Source organism: Rhinoraja longicauda, chromosome 2, assembly GCF_053455715.1.
Source record: "Rhinoraja longicauda isolate Sanriku21f chromosome 2, sRhiLon1.1, whole genome shotgun sequence".
NCBI lineage: Eukaryota > Metazoa > Chordata > Chondrichthyes > Rajiformes > Arhynchobatidae > Rhinoraja > Rhinoraja longicauda.
In genome coordinates, this window is record NC_135954.1 from 68,507,554 (window position 1) to 68,532,236 (window position 24,683).

At 42.0% G+C, this 24,683-nt stretch overlaps 1 protein-coding gene across 2 annotated transcripts in view; it reads right to left on the reverse strand.

Moving 5' to 3' along the window:
- Nucleotides 1-5,829: 5,829 nt before the first annotated feature.
- jazf1b (JAZF zinc finger 1b) overlaps nt 5,830-24,683 on the reverse strand; it is a 193,524-nt gene continuing 174,670 nt past the window's right edge. For both annotated transcript variants that reach the window (XM_078420642.1, XM_078420651.1), the window contains 2 exons: nt 19,840-20,009; nt 5,830-7,858 (listed from right to left, as the gene is read on the reverse strand). In XM_078420642.1, coding sequence (XP_078276768.1) covers nt 7,682-7,858; nt 19,840-20,009 — 347 coding nt within the window. In that variant the 3' untranslated portion in view covers nt 5,830-7,681. The remainder of the gene's footprint in view (nt 7,859-19,839; nt 20,010-24,683) is intronic.

Genomic DNA, 24,683 nt, shown 5'->3' on the forward strand with positions numbered 1-24,683 from the left:
ACAGTTTAAGAATAAGGGGTAGGCCATTTAGAACTGAGATGAGGAAAAACTTTTTCACACAGAGTTGTGAATTTGTGGAATTCTCTGCCTCAAAGGCAGTGGAGGCCGATTCACTGGATGCATTCGAAAGAGAATTAGATAGAGCTCTTAGGGCTAGCGGAATCAAGGGATATGGGGAGAAGGGAGGAACGGGGTACTGATTGTGGATGATCAGCCATGATCACATTGAATGGCGGTGCTGGCTCGAAGGGCCGAATAGCCTACTCCTGCACCTATTATCAATGTCTCGTGGTTCCTCTCATCTAGATATCGGGCTTGTGCCAGAAGCTGCTCTTTCCCAGGATGACTGCGATTTGAAATGTGTTTTTATGGGTTTATGCCCCCCCCTTCCAAGTTAGCTCCGTTACGGCTTGTACTGTGGGAGTCAGAGACAATCTGTTGTTTTTTTGGATCAGAGATGGTAGGATGGTCATATAAAATAAAACAATTCCATCAGTTCCCGCAGCGTTCATGCTCACAAAAAAACCTTTGCATCAATCCCACACTAATTCCTACTTTATTCTCCCCTGCGTTCCTGTCAACTCCCATTAAATTTTACTAGGTGTCTGCTGCGTTTCTTTGGCATACAAGGAACTGCAGATGTTAGTTTACAAAAAGGATGTCGACCCGAAACACCACCTATCAACGTTTTCCAGAGATGCTGGCCGACCCACTGAGTTACTCCAGCACTCATTTTGCCTCATTTCTTTGCTGAATTCTCGAACGAGCGAGGGGGAATCGTGTTGACCACATGAGGTTTGAAAACGCAAAAACATAGTCATTTATGATCCAGTAGTTTGCTCAAAGGAGTGGGGAGAATGAACTGGGATTGGTACAGAGGTTGTTTAAACAGGTGCTTAAGAGTCGGCATTGCTTGGGTGGAAAGGTGCCACTTCCATGCTGTATAGCGCTCTGTCACAAGTTATGAGAAATATTGGAGCTATTTATGGGCCCGATCTCATTCATAGGTTAAAGATAGACACAAAATGCTGGAGTAACTCAGCATGTCAGGCAGCATCTCCGGAGAAAAGGAATACGTGATGTTCCATAGGCTGCATGGATTGCTGTAGAGTAACTGGCCAAATGTGTCATCTTTAGTCTAAATATCTCGTAGCCTTCGGTTGTGCTCAATCAGGCATTGCAATTTAATCTGAAGGTTAAAAAGGCATACATAGATCAGGTCATTTTTACTCATTGTACTCCAGTTAGAATGTTTTTACAATGTATAATAGAGTAAGAGTTCTTAATATGGAAACGCTCAGCAAGTCGGGCAGTATCTTTAATGAAATTCTGCCCATTTCATTTTCTCTTTCCACACTTACTGCCTGAATAGTCGAGTGTTTGCGGTATCTTCTGTTTCAATTGCAGATTTTCTTTTTTTTATTAAACATTTTGTCCAATCATTGTTTCCAAATTTTAACAATCGCCAAGCCTCTTAAACATTAAATATTTGTGATTTTTATTTCTGGAATGAGCATGGTACAAGATATTGACAGCATGTTCCGAATTTTGGAATGATCTTTATGACTCTTATGGAGCATTTTTTCTATTACATAATTGTTGTTTTAAAACTGAAGAAAGCAATAGTTTGGCCGACTTCACTATTGAGTTAAAAGTAGCTTGTTTGCCATTTTGCTTATTATCTTTATCTCAAATTTCTTAATATCTGACTTGCTTAATTATTTTGCAATCTCTTTCCTATTCCATTTATTTGATTAACCTAAACGAACAATGGCAGTATATTTTTTGCAGATGGAATGAATGTTTAGGTTTACAGCCAAGTGCTAACCAAAATGGATGATGTGGTGCTTCTTGAATATTGTTAACATTTCACTCAAAGATCTTCATCAGAAAGGTCTTCAACTGACTGGTTTCTTTTTCCACAGATGCTGCTTGACCGGCTGAGTTCTTTCAGCATTTTAGTTTTTATTTATGTGCCTGGACCAGCTGGGTTTCTAGTGACCTCCAAGAACTTGACTGTAAAGACTGTGGTAATTGAATGTGAGATGATCACTGCCTAGTATGTGCATGGTGTGAATGTTCCCTGCAACTTACTAGCGAGTTCCTGAATGTTGTTTAGGTTTCACTGAAGAGTTTCACTGAAGAGGTTCGAATGAAATTGAACATCCTGCGATTGTAAGTGAAGACTCCCATTTCTAGCCTTAAGGTGGAAAGAAACTCATTCTTGAAGCAACTACAATTGGTTGGCCAGAGACACCGCCTGAGGATTTCTTGCAGCAATGTACTGGGGCTGGGTTGAATGGCCAACCATCTTTCATAATGTGACATTGTTGGATTGTTTTCCATTGAAAAATAATTAATTCAGTTTTAGCAGTTTCTTGATGCCTGATTCCTGGAGAAAGACACGAGGATCGAGAACTTGGGGCAGTCATTGGAAGTGTTTTGAGAGCAGTCAGCATTATGGTCAAGCAGGTGCTGAAGGTCCTGCTGAAGGTGGACAAATCTCCAGGGCCTGACCAGATGCAGACCTCCCAACATTTGATTTCACAAATTCAGATTTTTGATGTCCAAAATTCAGAATTGTACATCAAAATTCATAATATGGCACGTAATGCAATTTTTCAGCAAAAGGTATGCACGCCAAATGCGCGTACGTGTTGCGCTCCATCCATGTGTGAAAAATGACTTATTTCCAACAGTCTGTAGTTCTTAAATTACATGTACAATGTCAGACCTATCATAAGTATATTCTACAATTTATAGAAAGGTTATTGAACAGAAATAATTTTTACAACACAAAGATAAAATTTTGTTTTGTTTTTTCTATTTTGCTTTTTCCTTACAAATCCCAATTATCTTGTATTGAATAAAAGAACAATGTTCATAAAATGTATGACTAAGTTATGAAGAAAGAGTTTCATTTAAAACTGCACATACCTTATTGAAATGAAGACATACTTGCTCCAGTGGTCTTCACCAGCAAATCACAACAGTCCTTGTCCCCCCCCAACCCTCCTCTCCCCTCTCCCCACTCCCCCCAACCCTCCCCCTTACTCCCCTCCCCTTCCCCCCAAATCCACTCCCACCTCCTCCCCCACTCTCCTCCCACCCCCACTCTCCCCTTCCTTCCTCCACCCCCCCAACCCCCACTCCCTCCTTCCACTCCCCTGCCCCCCGCCCCCCTCCCGTGCACCCTAACCCCCTCCCCCCCGTCCCCTCAACATCAACGGGCTTCACGCTCCGCAGCGAGGCGAGGCCAGCAGCGAGAGGCGAAGCCGGGCCAGCGACGAGGCGAATACAGCGGCGAGGCCGGGCCCGTGGCGAGGCGAGTACAGAGGCTGGGCCAGCGGCGAGGCGAGGCGAGCGGCGAGGCATGTGTTTTGCAGAAAAACGTGAGGTCAAATCGGAACGGTGGAAATGAAATAAGAAAGCGGAAACTTTCCGCCAAATTCGGAAGGGTTGAGAGGTCTGCAGATGTATCTGAGGATACTGGAAAATCACAGAGAGAATTACAGGTGTTCTGGCTGAGATGTATTAATCATTAAATATGGCTGAGGTGATAGAAGACTGGAGGGTGGCAAATGTGTCTATTCAAGAAGGGCACCATGTTTTAGGAAAGATATTGTCAAGGTTGAAAGGGTTCAGAGAAGATTTACAAGGATGTTGCCAGGACTAGAGGGTCTGAACTATAGGGAGAGGTTGAGTCGGCTTGAGCTCTATTCCTTGGAGTGCAGGAGGATGAGGGGTGATCTTATTGAGGTGTATGAAATCATGAGAGGAATAGATTAGGTAGATGCACAAAATCTTCCCCAGAGTAGGTGAATCGAGGACCAGAGGACATGGGTTCAAGGTGCAAGGGAAAAGATTTATTGGGAATCTGAGGGGAAACTATTTCACACAAAGGGTGGTGAGTTATGGAACAAGCTGCCAGAGGAAGTAGTTGAGGCTGGGACTACCCCAACGTTTAAGAAACAGACAGGTACATGGATAGGACAGGTTTGGAGGGATACGGACCAAGTGCAGGCGCGTGGGACTAGTGTAACTGGGACATGTTGGCCGGTGTGGGCAAGTTGGGCCGAACACCCTGTTTCCACACTGTATCACACTATGACTAAGGGATGCAGGGAAAAGCCTGGGAACAGAAGGCCAATGAGTCTAACATTTGTGGTAGGAAAATTACTACAGAGTATTCTGAGGGATAGGACAGAATTGCTTTTAAATTGACAGGGCTGATTAGCGAGAGTCAGCATGTACATGGGAGATTGTGTATCACAAATCTGATTGAGTTTTTTGAAGATGTGACCACAAAGGTTAATGAGAGCAGAGCTGTCGGCGTATATATGGATTTCAGCAAGACATTTGACTGGGTTCCGCATGGTAGGCTGCTCTGGAAGGTTAGATTGCATGGGATCCAAGGAGAGATAGCTGAATGGATGGAAAATTGGCTTCATGGAAGGAAGCAAAAGGTGATGGTGGAAGGTTGATTTTCGGACTAGAGGACTGTGACTAGTGGTGGGCCACAGTGTTCAGTGCTTGTTCCATTGCTGTTTGTCATTTATATCAATGATTTGGATGGGAATGTATGAGGCATGGTTAGTAAGTTTGTAGATGATACTAAAGTCGTGGTATTGTATCTAATTAAGATGGTTGTCAAAGATTGCAGCAGCATCTAGATTGGTTGGGTGGGAGGGCTGAGGAATGGTTAATGGAGTCTAGTACTGAATAATTCAAGGTGTTGCTTTTTGAGAACTCAAACCAGGGCAGGACCTACACAGTGAATGTTAAGGCCATGGGGAGTGTTGTAGAACAGAGGGAATTAGGAGTGCAGCAACATAGTTCTTTGCAAGTAGATAGGGTGGCCTAGCAGGTCAGAGTATTGAGTATAGAGGTTGGGAGGTCATGTTACAGTTGTACAAGATATTGGTGAGACATCATTTAGAGTATTGTGTTCCGTTTTGGTCACCATGTTATAGCAAAGATGTTGTTAAGCTGGAAAGGGTGCAGGGAAGATTTACGAAGACGTTGCCTTCATCCATCCTTCTCCCCTGCCATCTTCTCTCCATCTTTCCTTTTTCCATTCCACTCCTCCATCAGCTCTGCCCTCACCTCCCCCCTTCCCCCACCTCTCCCCCTTCCCCCTCCTCTCCCCCTTCCCCCTCCTCCCTCCAAGCCTCTCTCCCGTCCCCACTTCCCCCTCCTCTCCCCCTTCCCCCTCCTCTCCCCCTTCCCCCTCCAAGCCTCTCCCGTCCCCCCTTCCCCCACCTCTCCCCCTTCCCCCTCCTCTCCCCCTTCCCCCTCCAAGCCTCTCCCGTCCCCACTTCCCCCTCCTCTCCCCCTTCCCCCTCCAAGCCTCTCTCCCGTCCCCCCTTCCCCCTCCTCTCCCCCTTCCCCCTCCAAGCCTCTCTCCCGTCCCCCCTTCCCCTACCCTATACCTCATCGCTCCTGCCTCAGGTTGCCCTACCTTTCCGCTCCCCCTCGCCCCAACCCCGTCATCTGTTCTTACCCCTCTACTACTCCCTCAACTCAACCCCCCTCCCCACATGCCCACCTCCCTTTTTCCTAACCCCTCCCCTCAATCCCTCACCACTCTCCATCTCCACCACCCAGCACTCCCCATCTCCTCAATTCCCTCTTCTCTAAGTATCCATCCTCCTCTCCACATTTCCTTCCCTCCCCCCTCATCCTCCCTTTTCCTTCCTCCTTTTCCCACTCCATTCCCTTCCTCCCTCCCTCCCCACCCATTCCCCCCTCCCTCTCCTCCATTCCCTTACTCCCCCCCCCCCCCCAAATCATACTGTCATGATGGTGATGTAATTATTGAATCAAAGGAATTTTTATTTATTTAATTGTGACATCTTACAGTTAGAAAGCAGCTTTTTTTGTGTGATTTATCTGGTTGCCTTCAGTTGCTCACACCTCAACTTTACTTCCAATAAAGTAACGTTACATCATCCCAATAGAACATATGAAAAATATAATTTAGAGCGCACTTTACAGACTTGACGATACAAATTGCTATGCACAAAGTAACCCTATCCATATATGTTTCTTAATACTGCCACAAGGTAGAAGTAAATACTTGTAGAATGTAATTATTGTTATTTATTAATCAAAAATTTAAATGCACTGATGACAAATTTATGCATTTTAACATCCAAATGCTGATTCCTTTTTAAAAAAATATGGAGCAGTACCAAGAAGGGCACAGACTATTTTGATCTCCTGCCAGTAAGCCAACAAGACTTAGTAGAGACCAAATTTTATCCTCTGGCTACAAGCAGAACACTTCGCTATCAGTAAGGCTAGAATGGCAAATGTTCTTCACATACAGCACTGTGACACGAAGATGAAAGCTTAACAATTACAAATGGAATGCAGTGAGTTTCAGGAACAAGGCATTGAGCTTATTAATACAAGAGAATTCACAAAAATACAGAACCATGAGTAGGAGGCTTAACTAACAAAAAAAAAACTCCTTTAACCACCTCCATAACATGCTTTTTCTTTGCAACCACAGGCACATGCAGATACAGTGGTTGTAGGAATTGGCAACAGAAATATTTAACCCTACTTGCAACAGTTAACTACAAAGTGCTTATAAACTTCATCAATTGTGATGAAGTTGTTCAGTTCCACATAACAAAACAACATATTCAAAGTGGTATATTAACTGGAAAAAGATTAATTTTTATATAACAAATTACCAAGAAAGAAAATATTTCCTGGGAGGAGAAAATTAAAAGAAAATACATATTGTTTATAAAGTAATGTGCAAAGCCCTGGCACATTATCCACTCTGGTTTAATCATTTTGATAAAGATTTGTAAATTTGTAGCTTTACATGCAGCAGAGACGTCAACATATTTCCCACACTGATGTATCTTTAATGTAGTAAAATATCCACAAAATTATCACACTACAAATGCTTGCTGATGTGAACCAAAAGATTGCAGTTAAGGCTGCAACAAATTCTAAATAAGTTACAGACAGTGGAGTTAACTTTAAATTATGCCTACAGAAGAAAACTAGTGATTTTCAGCTTGGCAGCACATTATATTTCTCTTAGTTTTTACGCTCTTTGTAGTCACTGGATAACGAAATTCAGAAAGATTTATAATAGGCAGCCGGATGGCTAACCATTACTTTACACTGATGCCAAATATTACACTTCCCACTGCATCTTCCAAATAATTAGAAGCATTTTACATCTCATGGTCCACTTTGGCCAGCCAGCTTTCAGGTTACATATCGAGGCAATAAAATTATAAATTATAAACAGAACAAATTGAAGATACAACAGCTACAAAATAAGTCAATGTATTCACTGCATATAAACTTAATGAAATGTGAACATTGGCAGCATACACATTTGACAGAATATTTTTAGCACCTGATGTAATAACAATGGACTCCAGATACTATGAACATGCACATGTACAATAGCACGGTACTCTAGAGTCCAAAGATACACTATTCTAAAAGGTACAAACAAATTGAAGCACGCACTTAAAAGAGCTAGTAGTGTTTGAAAGGTTGCTGAATCCATCCTGCAGAGGACATCTCAGGTTGCAACTGCTGGCGTATCTCTGGATTTGTTGGTTATAGCCCACCAGCACAGATACATATTCTATTTATGTTTGTGTATATATAGTATATATTATACACACTAATGGGTACATGTTTACTGTTGCATTTTTCTGATAATCTCAGCAGACACGGGAGGATGGAAATTGATGGTGTGATGCCTCAGACCCTGTGCAGTCTTGTAGCTTTTCCCACAGCGACATTTGATTGGTTTGCGGACACGTATCTGCGTCCGATGGCCATTCTTGGCGTGGTATTTTATACCATTTACATTCTGTGGGAAAAACAAAGGAGAATTAAATTAGGATTCACTTATAAAGGTACAGAATGTGAGCAAATACAGTTGAAAATCATACAGATTCATTTGTGCTGTTTAAAAACAAGACAAATTCTAGTGCTGTCCAAATCAAAGATAAAATCAGAAAACCTCTCAACCAGTCCCAGTTTCTATATTAAATTTCATCAGCTGCACTTGAAATCAGTCTAGTTGGTGTTTATCAACCTTCCAAGTTCTTTTTATGATCTGACAACATTGAAACATTTCCCAAAACAATGAAACACATCATTTAATACATAGTAAAACAAATAGTCTTAGTACATATACCCAAGCAACATCCATGCACTATTTTTTTTAAGCACAAAAAACACTATTTCCTATTATTAAGTTGATTTTGTTTCCTTGATGCTACAATCCATTTTATATCAAGGGCTTTGAGCTTTCAAAACTGTAAAAATGCTAAAATGATTAACAGCAGCAGGTTTAGTCAAAATGCTTCAACAGAATGTCAAAAAATTAAGTATGAAAAAACCCCCATTCTCTTTCAGTCCCAAAATAAAATCAAGATTAACTACTGGTATCAACCATCTTTCGCTGGTGGAATTAACCGGTAATATATAAAGTTAAACATTTGATACTGATTTCATCACTGTTCAAAAAAAATAGTCTGCAGGAACAAAGTACATTGGCACATTTTACAAACAAGCACAAATCACACTAGCTCTTTAAACCTGGTGGTCTCTTAACTTAGACAAAGTGAAAATGTAAACTGATCCCAAGGGCAGAAGAGTCAGGAACCCAGGGATATAGATTTAAAGGGACAGGCAGAAAAGCAATGACTTGGAGAAATACTTTTTTTGCAGAATAGGTTTTCCCGACCTGTAGTTCGTAAAGGTTTTGTGATCTGTCAAATGTGGCTTAGCAGAAAGAAGAGATAATTTTAGGCCATATATGATACATTTGTCTCCACTTTTGCTCATTCACATGGTATCCTATAACCTTTTTTTAAAAAAGCACTTTCTTGAGCTTGAATTCAGTTCCTAGTAGCTTTTACAGAGGGCAGCAGTTACATGGGCTTAGGTAGACCTCTCTGCATTGTCACTTTCCCTTCCTGAAACCTGCTCGGTAAAATTGATTTAGATAGGTGCAGAAAGACAGCATTAACTCCCTCAATGATCTGCTTCCATTTAGTTATGGAGCATATGCATCACGGAAACAGGCCCTTCAGCCCAACTGATCCATGATGACCAAGTTATCTATCTGAGCCACTTCCATTCACCTGTATTTGGCCGATATCCCTCTACATCTTTCCTAACCACGTATCTGCCTAAATGTATTGTAATTGTATCCGGCTCTACAGCTTCTAGCAGTTCATTCCATGTATCTACCACAGATTTCAGCACCAAATGTTCCTGCTGTGAGAAGTCTATGATGTATTTGCTACAACTTCACCTTTCAGTGAATAGCTTTTCCATTAGAAATTGACTACTAGGTAGGTAAAACATCTGAAATATTCTTCGAATACAGACATTGAGGAATCATTTGATCAAGGTGTATTAAATAAATTTGATGGGGTAAATATGCTATTCCACTTGAAGGGACATGATAATGAAAAAGGGACATTAACGATAGTTAGGCATTTTTACTTTACAGTCCCACAATTACAAAGATCCATCAGTACTTTGAGAAGAGCAAATTTCTTTGTTGTCGAACCTATACTGATCTTTGAACCAATATCACTGAAAGCAGCCTATTTGGCTGCTTATTATAGTTTATGCACTACTTTAAGAGTACTTCACTTGCTGTGAAGCAGTCTGGGGTTCCTGTGGTCATGAAAGGTGCCATGTAAGTAAAGATGTTCAAACTACCATCAACTTGCATGTTCTCTGAACATCCGACAATACAGGCATTTTGAAACTTACTAACGTGCTCTTTAATTAGATTAGCTTTCCCTAATCTTATCGACAATGTCGGTTGATGCAGATTCTTATGTCTGCATCATTACCTTTTCTCCCATTTTATCAAGCCTGCCATCAATCATGAATTAATTCCAGGTCTGGCTCCTCACACACTAATGGTGTGCAAGATATCAGTGAGACAGCCCTCCTGAATTTCAGATGAGGGCCGAGAGACTCCAGAAGAAAACCAGGAATTATGGGGCAATTAAGAAAAGACTAGCTGTCAAACAAAGTGCAGACAGGTTACAGCAAATTACAGGGATTTTTTTTTGTAAGAGGAGTTGCTCTTCTCAATGTTTTGGTAGTCTCCAGGGAAATCATCTTTCTGTGAGAAGGCCATGGACTGTTTGCTTCCTGAACAACGAATTATGCCTTTACAAGCTCCCACTTTCTAGCATCTCCAGCTTCAAGCAGTACTGTATATTCAATCAGACCAGAATATTTTTAACGGAGTGTTCATGATTCTCATATCTATGCACTTTGTAATAACTTCTATTATTTAGCTTTTAATGAGTAACGCTGCATAGATCATGCTTTCATTTTCTTTTTAATGTTTATTATGTTGTCAGAAGAGACAACTCAGGAACTGACAATTTTAAAGGATTTGGTTCAATCTTTGTACTCAACTGCTTTCGGATGAATAAGCACACCGATTGGTTCCATGGAATAAAAAATGTGGCTTTGCATCTACTAAAATCTATCGTCATTTCCAAATTCTCACCTGTGGCGGGATAATTTAGCTGCGTGGAGAAATGGCTGAGTGCAATGGACATGGCAAAGGTCACAGAATCAGACAACATTCCAACTGTTGGTATTAAAAATCTGCTGCAGAATTAGTGGCACCTCTAGTCAAGCTGTTCCAGTACAGTTAAAACTCTGGCACCGACACAACGATGCTGAAGATTACCCAGGTACTTCCTGTTCACTAAAAGCAGGACAGAATCAATCGCCCTAACGACTGTCCAATCAGTTAACTCTCAATCATCAGCAAAGTGATGGAAGCTCATGCTATCAAACAGCAATTACTCATCGAGAACCTATTCTTCAATGCTCATTTTGTGTTTCCTGAGGACTGATTGGCTCTTGACCTCTTCACAACCTTGTTACTAATGCCTTTGAATGTCAAGGGTAGTGGTTACAATCTGTCTTGCTGAAGACTCATTAACTACTACTTGCTTGCCTGGCATTAATGTTATCTGTCACATGCTATGCAGAATGCTGACCAGGCAGTGGGAGTATTTTCACCGCAGAGATTACAATGGTTCAAAAAAGGAGTGGCTCATCACCACTTTCTCAAGGGAATTGGAAACTTGCATTAAGCAAAATATCCGTGAGCAACCTGCAACTCAGGAATGGATTATAAAAATAGTTAGTTTGTGAGAGAGCAAACGAAAGAGTAATTGTTGTGAGAGAGCAAAGCGTTTCATGAGCAGGAAAGAGGAATTGCAAACTTTTTTTGGTGTAAATGATCTTAGTAGGAAGCTCAGCTCAAGGTCAAGTAGAACTCTGAGGCTGTTACACAACTTACAAAACCTCAACATTTAGATATTAGAGCAGTATTCCTCAGTGGTTCTTCCAATTGACTACAGTTAAGTTCTCTGGAATTGCTGTGGGAGGAGGGTTAAATGAGGCAATCAAAGTCAAAACCTGATTTTTAGGTAAGTGGGCCAGGGGAAGAGGAAAGAACTGGGGATTAGAGATCAGGAATTTCACCGCCTGATGGAAGCCTCAGAAGACCAAGGCCTGGACTTTGGTTTTGTGGTGAGTGTGGAGAAGGTTAATTAATTCAGCAGCAGAGAGCTCAGACAAACAAAGGTGATTAGGAAACCTTAGTTAAAGGGGTCCCAATCCAGCATGGATATTACAAACACATGGTTACCCTGGGACTAATAAGAGAATTGAATGCAAAACACATTATCACCTTGCACAATGGACAGGAAAATTACATCAGCTGCAAAGTGCCTGGTTGAATTTCCAGCATGATGGAAATAATCTTTACTGTTCTGAGAAAATTCTACTTTCAGTTACAAAATGGTATGTTACTGTTATTCTGAGCAACAAACAATTCATTGAAATTAAGTCAAGATTGTTACCTATATTTTTCCCGAGCAGAACAAAATAGGGAAAGGAAATTCTTCTTTGAAGCACAGGGCAAAACATTATTGTCAAAATAACAACAATGCTAATAGCATCTGCCAGAATCGAGGGGTTAACAATGCAGCAGTTTTTGATGTGCTATTTTTTGAACATGCTGTTGTCTCACGTGTCATTCTGTCATTAGTTTCATGAAAGCAGTATTGAGCTGTTTTTATACCAGAACTTTGTTGTATTTGTTCAATAAATGCTCCATAATTTTTGATTTTACTTGGTTGATTATCTTTTTAACAATATGTAGTTTTGACTGCCCCTCTTAATATCAAAACTCTTTGATATTGAAAATTATCCATCTTAAGTGAGGTCTCATTTCTCTTTTTTGAATTTGTCTTAATTTCTATATTTGTCCTGGTTTCTTTGTTTCTCTCTTCCTTTGCCTAATCTCCTGTAACTTAATTTGAAATTGAATGCTTGCAGTTTTATTAATCTTTCCCTTGGTTAAGGATGGAACTTGTTGGTTACCCTGTGTACTCAGAACCCAGATGCCCTGCCTTCCTCTCTGCGTTAATACCAACTTACACCAACACGTGTTTGGGCAAAATTCAATAGTGGAAAATCTGGCATAAGGCATTAGGAACAGTAAATTCTGGACGTGTTCAAGAGCCGTGTGTCTAATTATCATATGCACTAGGAACAGAACAATTAAATTCTTTCTTCCTGCAGCTTGACAGGAACATTAAATGTAATCAGACAACAAAAAAATACACAATAAATTATCAGTTCCTCTAGTGAAACCAGACCACGATAGCACAAGCCAAAGTATGCAGTGCAATCTTAGTGTTCTTAAACCTGGAGATAACAGTTGTCGGGCTCCTGTACCTTCTTCCTGATAGTAGCAGCAAGAAGAGTACTGTCAGGAGGGTGTTAAAATTAAACTGTGATATAAATGTTCTAAATTCTGGATTCCCTACTCAGAAACATTTTGGAAGAATCATCTGCAGCAGCTCGAGTTGGTGGCTCACCACCACCTCGTCAAGGGTAATTAGGGATGAGCAATAAATGCTGATCTTACCAGCGATATCCACACTTGCAGAGACCAACATTTCTTTGCCTAATCACCCAGATTTGGTGAGGACATGGCAAATTGAGCTGTTTTTAACTGGGTTAATTCCCGGAATGGCGGGACTTTCATATGTTGAAAGACTGGAGCGACTAGGCTTGTATACACTGGAATTTAGAAGGATGAGAGGAGATCTTATCGAAACGTATAAGATTATTAAGGGGTTGGACACGTTAGAGGCAGGAAACATGTTCCCAATGTTGGGGGAGTCCAGAACAAGGGGCCACAGTTTAAGAATAAGGGGTAGGCCATTTAGAACTGAGACGAGGAAAAACTTTTTCAGTCAGAGAGTTGTGAATCTGTGGAATTCTCTGCCTCAGAAGGCAGTGGAGGCCAATTCTCTGAATGCATTCAAGAGAGAGCTGGATAGAGCTCTTAAGGATAGCGGAGTCAGGGGGTATGGGGAGAAGGCAGGAACGGGGTACTGATTGAGAATGATCAGCCATGATCACATTGAATGGCGGTGTTGGCTCGAAGGGCCGAATGGCCTCCTCCTGCACCTATTGTCTATAAATACTGGGTGATAGAACAGAGGGGAGAAAGTGGGAAAGGTCACAGCACACTCTTGGTAGAGATGAGGAGAATGTTGCATATGGCTTTGGGATATAGAGGCTGGGATATAGAGGCTGGGACACATCGGAGACAAAAGGAATCTTGAGCGAAACACAAATTGCCGGAGGAACTGGACTGATCAGCCTGAAGAAGCATCCAACCCGAAAAGCTGTCTGCCTATTTCCACTGTCAGGTTGCCTGACCTGCTGAGATCCTCCAGAATTTTGTGTTTCACATATAGGTATGTGCCTGAGGAGGCGAATGTTCAGGAACCAGGCATCTGCAGGATCTGAATGGCACAATGTCTGTAGTTAGTGCTTCTGCCTGACATCTCCAGAGAACCAGGGTTGGTTCCGACCTCGGATGAAGCTGTTTAGTTTAGTTTAGAGATACAGTGCCCACCGAGTCCGCACTGACCAGCGATCCCCAACACCATCAATCACTCAATCACACACACACACCCCTCCCCCCCACCCCCACCCACCAATTTATACTTATATCAAGCCAATTAACTTACAAACCAGTACACCTTTGGAGTGTGAGAGGAAACCTAAGATTTTCAACATAATTGTATAAGGGGTAAGAGTGCTGTAAAAACAAGCCTGAAGGCTTTGTGTCTCAATGCAAGGAGTATGCGTAATAAGGTGGATGAATTAAATGTGGAGATAGTTATTAATGATTATGATATAGTTGGGATTACGGAGACATGGCTCCAGGGTGACCAAGGCTGGGAGCTCAACATCCAGGGATATTCTATATTCAGGCGGGATAGACAGAAAGGAAAAGGAGGTGGGGTAGCGTTACTGGTTAGAGAGGGGATTAAAGCAGTGGAAAGGAAGGACATTAGCTCGGAGGATGTGGAATCGATATGGGTAGAGCTGCGAAACACTAAGGGGCAGAAAACGCTAGTGGGAGTTGTGTACAGGCCACCTAACAGCAGTAGTGAGGTTGGGGATGGCATCAAACAGGAAATTAGAAATGCGTGCACTAAAGGTGCAGCAGTTATAATGGGTGACTTCAACCTACATATAGATTGGGTGAACCAAGTTGGCAGGGGTGCTGAGGAAGAGGATTTCTTGGAATGTTTGTGGGATGGTTTTCTAAACCAACATGTCGAGGAACCAACCAGAGAGCAGGCCATTCTAGACTGGGTATTGAGTAATGAGGAAGGGTTAGTTAGCAGTCTTGTTGTGCGAGGCCCCTTGGGCAAAAGTGACCATAATATGGTGGAGTTCTTCATTAGGATGAAGAGTGACAAAGTCAATTCAGAAACAAGTGTTCTGAACTTAAAGAAAGGTAACTTTGAGGGTATGAGACGTGAATTGTCCAAGATAGACTGGCAATTTATACTTAAAGGGTTGACGGTGGACATGCAATGGAAGGCATTTAAAGATTGCATGGATGAACTACAACAATTGTTCATCCCAGTTTGGCAAAAGAACAAACCAGGAAAGGTAGTGCATCCGTGGCTAACAAGGGAAACCAAGGATAATATTAAAACAAAAGATGAAGCATATAAATTAGCCAGAAAAAGTATCATACCAGAGGACTGGGAGAAATTCAGAGTCCAACAGAGGAGGACAAAGGGCTTAATTAGGAAAGGGAAAATAGATTATGAGAGAAAACTGGCAGGGAACATAAAAACTGACTGCAAAAGCTTTTATAGATATGTGAAGAGAAAAAGACTAGTTAAGACAAATGTAGGTCCCTTGCAGTCGGAAACAGGTGAATTGATCATAGGGAACAAGGAGATGGCAGACCAATTGAACAACTACTTTGGTTCTGTCTTCACTAGGGAACACTTAAACAATCTGCCGGAAATAGCAGGGGACCGGGGGTCTAACGAGATGGAGGAACTGAGGGGAATCCAGGTTAGTCGGGAAGTGGTGTTAGGTAAATTAAATGGATTAAAGGCCGATAAATCCCCAGGGACAGATAGGCTGCATCCCAGAGTGCTTAAGGAAGTAGCCTCAGAAATAGTGGATGCATCAGTGATAATTTTTCAAAACTCTTTAGATTCTGGAGTAGTTCCTGAGGATTGGAGTAATGTAACCTCACTTTTTAAAAAGGGAGGGAGAGAGAAAACGGGGAATTATAGACCAGTTAGCCTAACATCGGTAGTGGGGAAAATGCTAGAGTCAGTTATTAAAGATGTGATAGCATCACATTTGGAAAGTGGTGAAATCATCGGACAAAGTCAGCATGGATTTATGAAAGACAAATCATGCCTGACGAATCTTATAGAATTTTTTGAGGATGCAACTAGTAGAGTGGATAAGGGAGAACCAGTCGATGTGTTATATCTGGACTTTCAGAAGGCCTTCGACAAGGTCCCACATAGGAGATTGGGGTCCAAACTTAAAGCACACGGTATTGGGGGTTCAGTGTTGAGGTGGATAGAGAATTGGTTGGCGGACAGGAAGCAAAGAGTAGGAATAAACGGGTCCTTTTCGGAATGGCAGGCAGTGACTAGTGGGGTACCGCAAGGCTCAGTGCTGGGACCCCAGTTATTTACAATATATATTAATGATTTGGACGAGGGAATTGAATGTAATATCTCTAAGTTTGCGGATGACACGAAGCTGGGTGGCAGTGTTAGCTGCGAGGAGGATGCTAGGAGGCTGCAGAGTGACTTGGACAGATTAGGAGAGTGGGCAAATGCATGGCAGATGCAATATAATGTGGATAAATGTGAGGTTATCCACTTTGGCGGCAAGAACAGGAAAGCAGAGTATTACCTGAATGGTGGCCAATTAGGAAAAGGGGAGATGCAACGTGACCTGGTGCACATGGTGCACCAGTCATTGAAAGCAAGCGTGCAGGTCCAGCAGGCAGTGAAGAAAGCGAATGGTATGTTAGCATTCATAGCAAGAGGATTTGAGTATAGGAGCAGGGAGGTTCTGCTGCAGTTGTACAGGGCCTTGGTGAGACCGCAGCTGGAGTATTGTGTACAGTTTTGGTCTCCTAATCTGAGGAAAGACATTCTAGCCTTAGAGGGAGTACAGAGAAGGTTCACCAGATTGATCCCTGGGATGGCAGGACTTTCATATGAAGAAAGACTGGATAGACTAGGCTTATACTCGCTGGAATGTAGAAGACTGAGGGGGGATCTTATAGAAACATATAAAATTCGTAAGGGGTTGGAGAGGCTAGATGCGGGAAGATTGTTCCGGATGTTGGGGGAGTCCAGAACCAGGGGTCACAGCTTAAGGATAAGGGGGAAGTCTTTTAGGACCGAGATGAGAAAACATTTTTTCACACAGAGAGTGGTGAGTCTGTGGAATTCTCTGCCACAGAAGGTAGTTGAGGCCAGTTCATTGGCTATATTTAAGAGGGAGTTAGATGTGGCCCTTGTGGCTAAAGGGATCAGGGGGTATGGAGAGAAGGCAGGTACAGGTTACTGAGCTGGATGATCAGCCATGATCATATTGAATGGTGGTGCAGGCTCGAAGGGCCGAATGGCCTACTCCTGCACCTATTTTCTATGTTTCTATGTTTCTATCTCAGAGAAAACCCACATGGTCACAGGGGTAATGTACAAACTCCGTAGTCGGGATTGAACCCGGGTCTCCGGCGCTGTAAGGCAGCAACTGTATCGCTGCTCCACCATGCCGCCCTTCTATGTTTGGATTTTCTCCCAGTGATGGACTGGGGTTCCCCTGGGTGCGAGGGGATTTCTTCCCACATTCCAAAGATGCTCAGATCGGTTAATTGGCCACTGTTAAAGAGCCCCTTACTACAAGAGGTAAATGACATAAAGACACAATGGTAATTGACAGGCACTCATGAGAGATAATAAATTGCAGGAAAATAAGGAGGGGAAACGGAACTAATGGGATTGCTTCTTTGGATGTGAAATAAACCCAATGGATTGAATGGCCTCATAGAAACATAGACATAGAAAATAGGTGCAGGAGTAGGCCATTCGGCCCTTCGAGCGTGCACTGCCATTCAATATGATCATGGCTGATCATCCAACTCAGCCTTCTCTCCATACCCACTGATCCCTTTAGCCACAAGGGCCACATCTAACTCCCTCTTAAATATAGCCAATGAACTGGCCTCAACTACCTTCTGTGGCAGAGAATTCCACAGATTCACCACTCTCTGTGTGAAAAAAAACTTTCTCATCTCGGTCCTAAAAGACTTCACCCTTATCCTTAAACTGTGACCCCTTGTTCTGGACTTCCCCAACATCGGGAACAATCTTCCTGTATCTAGCCTGTCCAACCCCTTAAGAATTTTGTACGTTTCTATAAGATCCCCCCTCAATCTTCTAAATTCCAGCGAGTATAAGCCGAGTCTATCCAGTTTTTCTTCATATGAAAGTCCTGCCATCCCAGGAATCAATCTGGTGAACCTTCTCTGTACTCCCTCTATGGCAAGAATGTCTTTCCTCAGATTAGGAGACCAAAACTGTACGCAATACTCCAGGTGTGGTCTCACCAAGGCCCTGTACAACTGCAGCAGAACCTCCCTGCTCCTATACTCAAATCCCCTCGCTATGAATGCCAACATACCATTCACTTTCTTCACTGCCTGCTGCACCTGCATGCAGACTTACCTCCTTCAAGTCTGAGAATTTGTGGCAACTTAGGTGATGATTTTAAAGTCTCGAGTTCTCACTCATGATGTCACCAGGAAAACTTCCATTTGGTTTCAATCACCAGTGGGGTGAGTTTCAGCATCACTGGAAGCTAGATCAAATTGTCACCTCAGGGGAGAGAATTTGCAGCACTCCATGTTTCCAAACATCGACGACTGCAATCTTACTAGGATCTGATAGCTACTAGTAGATGAGCTATTTGATAGTGCAATAGCATTGACTGGGCTTTAACTACCTAACATCACCGCTTCTCTAAGAGAGCAGCATTTGACTGGTGCAAGCTATGTGTGCAGTACCAGTGATTGTAGAAGGACCATTCATTGCATAAATTCTTTGTACAATGGATAAGCAGCTCTATATTACTACCCTCCAGATGTATCAAAGTCAAATTCTAGAAAACTGACAGAAAGACAGGCAGGGTCGCTCAGTGTTAGAAAAGGATAAATTAGACAAGGTTCACTTTGATATTAATCAAGGAAGTGACAGTCATACAAAAAAGACACCACTTAATTAATACTGCACTATTCACTTAGCATTATTGGCAGATGGATATGTAAAGAATAAATATGTTGTCACATTATTGGCCGAGAAGTGAATTGACAGAATAAACCTTCATTTGAATGTGGGGAGAAGGAAGATCGTGTTACACAGAAGATAAGATTTTAGATTTAGAGATTTAGAGATACAGTGCAGAAACAGGCCCTTCGGCCCACCGGGTCCGCGCCGCCCAGCGATCCCCGCACACTAACACTATCCTACACCCACTAGGGACAGTTTTTACATTTGCCCAGCCAATTAACCTACATACCTGTACGTCTTTGGAGTGTGGGAGGAAACCGAAGATCTCGGAGAAAACCCTCGCAGGTCACGGGGAGAACGTACAAACTCCGTACAGACGGCGCCCGTAGTCAGGATCGAACCCGAGTCTCCGGCGCTACATTCGCTATAAGGCAGCAACTCAACCGTTGCGCCATAAGACTTTGGTGATATGGTGTATGTAGGTTACATCTGGGTAATGCCATTGTAAGAGTCAATGCTACGTGCTGGTCATTTAAGGGGAAATCACCACATAAGTGCTGCATACAGATGAGCGTGGTGGTTTGATCCTGACAATGACAGTTCATGCAGATGGGAAATCTACAACGGGGACATACTTATGATGAGTTTTGCATTCCTTTTTAGCCACCCAGGATTAAATTATAACTGTACAAGAATATCGAGGACAAATCCCAGTATATGAAGAGTACTGTTCACCTGCTTTTGTGACTACTTTCTTCTACATCTTTAACAATCCAATATATACCAAAGATATGCAAGTTTGTAAGTTCATTGTCCTCTGTAAATTGCCCCTTATCATAGAATTAGTTTAAATGGGTTATCATCGATGGTTGGTGTGGACACGGTGGGCCAAAGGTTGTGTTTCCATGCAGTATCTCTAAAACGAAATCATGAAAATATACTTTAAATGCAACTTATGGTTGAATCTCCAGATAATTTGACAATGTAGTGTAAAACTCTGCATAAAAATTTATAAATAAAAAAATAAAATAAAAATTCTTGAGTGATGATGGCCCAATCTATTGATATTGTACGTTAACATTTTATCCTAGTTAAATTATTTATTTTGATTTGTTACCATCCAACATACCTTGTATCTCTTCTTACATCCAGGAACTGGACAGGCAAAAGGTTTTTCTTCTCCTCCATTCATGCACATGGAGCTCAGAATAGTTTCTGAACTAATTGCACTTTCTGTGGTCCAAGACTCATCACTGTCCGATTCTTCATAATCTACCTCTTCTTCGTCATATTCGCTACCTGAGAGACATAAACAGATGGGAGAAGTCAATAATAAAAATAGAAGTGTTCATTTTTTAAATCAAGGCACATAGTGCTGGAGTAACTCAGCGGATCAAAACAGCATCTGGGGAGGGAATGGACAGGCAACATTTCCGGTCAGGACCATTCACACTGAAGATATTTTGTAAAAGTCTAGCCCCAGATGGACCGTGGCTTACCCAGTAAATCACTGTTGTAATTAGTCACTACTCTCTCTGAATGGGACACAGTTACATTGGTTCCTGACCTTGTGCTGAAGATTCTACATATGATGTCAAAACTGAGCTTATGCCATCCCTGAAAACAACCACTATTGTAGGAGTAAATGATGCTGGAAACTTCAGGTATTGGTGCTCCTGTGTCCCCAACCTGCCTAGGATGCCAGGCTGCCAGCTAACCCAGAAAAGGGGCAGGCCAGGTATGTTTAAGATGTTCATCTTAAACATACATGGCCATTAATTAATAACATCTTCAACATTTATCCAATTTTTCTGCAAACTTTCCTATTCCCTCCACTGTGTTCTTCGGACATCTTTTCTGTATATAGAACACCCTCAATATAAAGCAGTAAAACAAACCATATATATTCTTTTTTCACTATTTGAGTCGTTGAGTTTGGAATTAATGGCAATTTGAAAATTTATGATTGGGATTCAGTTTATCTATTCACTTCAATGTCTTGAACACATGGATAACATCTATGGTTCAATCCTTCACTTTTCTACTAGTTATATTTTACTTGCCACTTGCAGATTCTGGATAGTCACTTGCATTCACTTCAGCGGTAGAGTTGCTGCCTTACAGCAAATGCAGCGCCGGAGACTCAGGTTCGATCCTGACTTCGGGCGCCGTCTGTACGGAGTTTGTATGTTCTCCCCATGACCTGCGTGGGTTTTCTCCGAGATCTTCCGTTTCCTCCCACACTCCAAAGACGTACAGGTATGTAGGTTAATTGGCTGGGCAAATGTAAAAATTATCCCTAGTGGGTGTAGGATAGTGTTAATGTGCGGGGATCGCTGGGCGGCGCGGACCTGGTGGGCCAAAGGGCCTGTTTCTGCGCTATATCTCTAAATCTAAATCTAAATCTAAATCTAAAAAAAAAATCAGTGTGTGGATGATTACACTGTTCTTCAACCATGACAGTGGTTCACTCAGAATTTGGGGTTCAATATACTGCACAGTTCCCACTTTATTTCTGCTTGCTGTCACTTTCACTAAAACGTTCAACATGAAACGAAGTCTCTGATTGCAACCGGAACTTTCATTACGCAATTAAAATTATATTTGGCCACATTCTGGCCTTGCCTTGCTTATTTGAGTGTTTGTCTAAATGTCTCTTAAAAACTGATTGTATTTGATTCCACTTCCTCCTCAGTCAGTGCGTCCAGATATCAACTACAATCTATGTAAAAAAACAGATTATTTTTAAAACGTGCAGGAAGGAACTGCAGATGCTGGTTTAAACCAAGGATAGACACAAAAGCTGGAGTAACTCAGCGGGTCAGAGAGCATTTCTGGAGAAAAGGAATAGGTGAAGTTTCGGGTCGAGACCATTCTGAAGAAGGGTGTTGACTCGAAACGTCACATATTTGTCTCCAGAGATGTTGTCTGACCCGCTGAGTTACTCCAGCTTTATGTGTCTATCCCCTTTATAACTTCTTCCTCTTAACTTAAACCTATACCCTCTTGTTTTTGATACACTTACCATGGGAAAAAGATTTTGACTATCTACCCTATCTGTGCCTCATGATCTTATATACTTTAGGCCACCCCCTTTGACCTCCTTTCTCTAGAGAAAACAGGGATAGCTTATCTAATCTCTCCCTACAACTAAAGTCCTCCAATTCAGATATCATCCTGGTGAATCTCCTCAGCACTCTCTCCAGCACAACCAATCTATTCGTTAGTTTGGTGATGAGAACTGCACACAATCCTCCCAAGTGCGGCCTTAACATTTTGTACCATTTTCATTGATCAGTAGATGGGTTATGTGGATCGAACTAAAGTGGTGCACTGAAGATCGTTGTCAGGAGTGCGCACAGATAAGCTGAGGTCTGGCATCCGAGGACCCACTTCCTCTGAGAAAGCGGCCCAGTGCCACCTTCCAGCTCTTCAGCCCCTATTCTCCATCCCTATCCCACAGCAGCTTCCCACGCAGGCTCAACCCACTTATTAACATCAATTTGCCAAAGTGCTGTCCTGAAAGAATCAATCCAAACTGAAAGTGGTGGGGATATTTCTGGCACTAGTCACAGCTATCCAGAAGTCCAAAAGAATCCCAATACCTTTCAAAGCAGGATTAATACTGCAGTATTAGAGACCCCCCCAAACAGGCTTTGTCAGATTCTGCCATGTGAGGTTGAAATGTAAAAAGCTGTTGTCACAGAAAAATTAAAACAGAAAGGTGTACACAATGATGTCACCAAGTAAGCTAAATTAGCCACTTCTCCATTGGTAACCTCTGGAACCAAAATGTTCCATGTTATACACCATGCCAGATGTTCCTCAATGTTTCCATCCAGAAGGGTAACAATAACAGCAGATAATTATACCCAGGTGTACTCCTGCAGACTTTCTGCTACGTTTTAGTCTCTGTGCCAATAATGGGCTCTATCACTGGGCTGAAGTTCTTTCCTCTGTTCCCAAGACTACGACTTCACAACAACCACTTTCATATGCTTAATCATGTAAACAGCAGATGCCTGTGAACAAACTAGAGGCAATTGTGCAAGGGACAAGGCTAGTCATCATTTGAAGTCTGCACCACTCCTTAGGTGGAGATAGAATATGCCAGGACAGATGCCGACAGTTCTTCTGACCACCATTGCCCACAACTCCAAAGGACAAATCAGCAATGCTAAACTTGGGATTAAGTTCAACACTTCAAATACAAATTGTTATTGGCAGCTCATGCTGAAAGGAATATTTAATACCACTGCCAATCACTCACAGCAGAAGAACCTGGTTATCCAACCAACCACTCAGAGTTGAAAATGTACAGAACAGTTTGAACCATCCAATACTGAGTTGGAAGGGGATGATGCGTGGGAGGTGGAGACAAGAACAATTAACAGCCTATTTTTTTTAACATTCCTGCTGCATTTAGAGCAGTATTGCAATTGGAAGAGGCCATTTGGCCCTGTAAGTTAATTCCAGTGTTTAAACCATATCTTTTCTCACTGGTCTTCATCGAATCACTTCTCCATATTGTTCTATTCCTTCCACTCTCGCTTTTATCTAGATTCCCATTAAATAAATCCATATTTGATGTTTCAACCAGCTCTCAGTTTAGTGAGTTCCATATTCCAATAATGGATCATCTCAAATTCTACCACATCAAACTCTTCCATCATCTTAACAATCTTTAACAATCACACTTTGCTGTTTTCTGCTTTCCAGTATAGAGAAACCAGCATGATCCATCCTTCCATTATACCTTCCTCATCGCTTGCTTCACCTGTATGTTAACTTTCAGTGATTCTTGTACAAGGATTCACGGACAAGGACACCCAGATTTCTCAGAATACTTATACTCACTGATCATTAAAAAAATATATATATTTTATTTGAATAATGATTTTATTCCAAAGTAGAAGCTGTGGTGGTATTTGAATTTTGGATGGACAATTTATATAAAATATACCACCTGCCATATCCTTGCCCATTCACTTAATCTGCCTTTTTCCCCCTGAAGTTTTCTGTATCTTCCTCACAACCCACATTGACCAGCCTGGTATCGTCACAGACATGGGTGCATTACAGTACTCATCCAAATCACTGACATAGGTCAGCAACAGTGAGGGCACAAAAACAAACCCCGCAACAAACCACTAGTCATAGCCTGGAATTAATCCGTTAATTACCATTCTTCTGTCTGCCTGTGAAGCTATCCTTAATCCCCACTGTATATTACAGCCCATTCCCTGTGCGCATTTGTGTGTGTGTGTGTATGTGTGCGGGTGTGTGCCTGTCTGTATGTGTGTGCAAGTATGGGTCTCATGTGTCTGTGTCTGTGTGTGTGTCTCTCTCTCTGTGTCTGTCACTCTGTACCCCTGTCTTTGTGTCTCCGTCTTTCTGTCTGCCTCTCACGCTGTCTGTGTCTATCTGTGTATGTTTGCATCTGTCTGTACCTGTCTCTTTCTGTATGTGCGTGTGCCTCTTTGTGTGTGTGTCTCTGTATGTGTGTGTGTGTCTCTTTCTGTATGTGTGTGTGTGCCTCTGTGTGTGTGTGTGTGTGTGTGTGTATGTGTGTGTGTGTGTGTGTGTGTGTGTGTGTGTGTGTGTGTGTGTGTGTGTGTGTGTGTGTGTGTGTGTGTGTGTGTGTGTGTGTGTGTGTGTGTGTGTGTCTGTGTGTGTGTGTGTGTCTCTTTCTGTGTGTGTCTCCGTCTGTGGCGGCACATTATTGTAAACATTCGGAAAGTCCAGAAACACCAGACGAACTAGTTGAGCCAATTATAGTTTCAAAAACTAATAGGTCTGTCAAACATGATCTTTCATAAATGTATATTGACTTATTTGCTGTATTACCCAAAACCACCCCTAAATTGGAAATTAAATGTTGGTCCAAGTAATATGCCACATTTTAGGTTATTTACTTTTTTAAGTTGCTGCTCCAATTTTTCTTGGTAATAATGGGCCAGATCTTCCACAAGA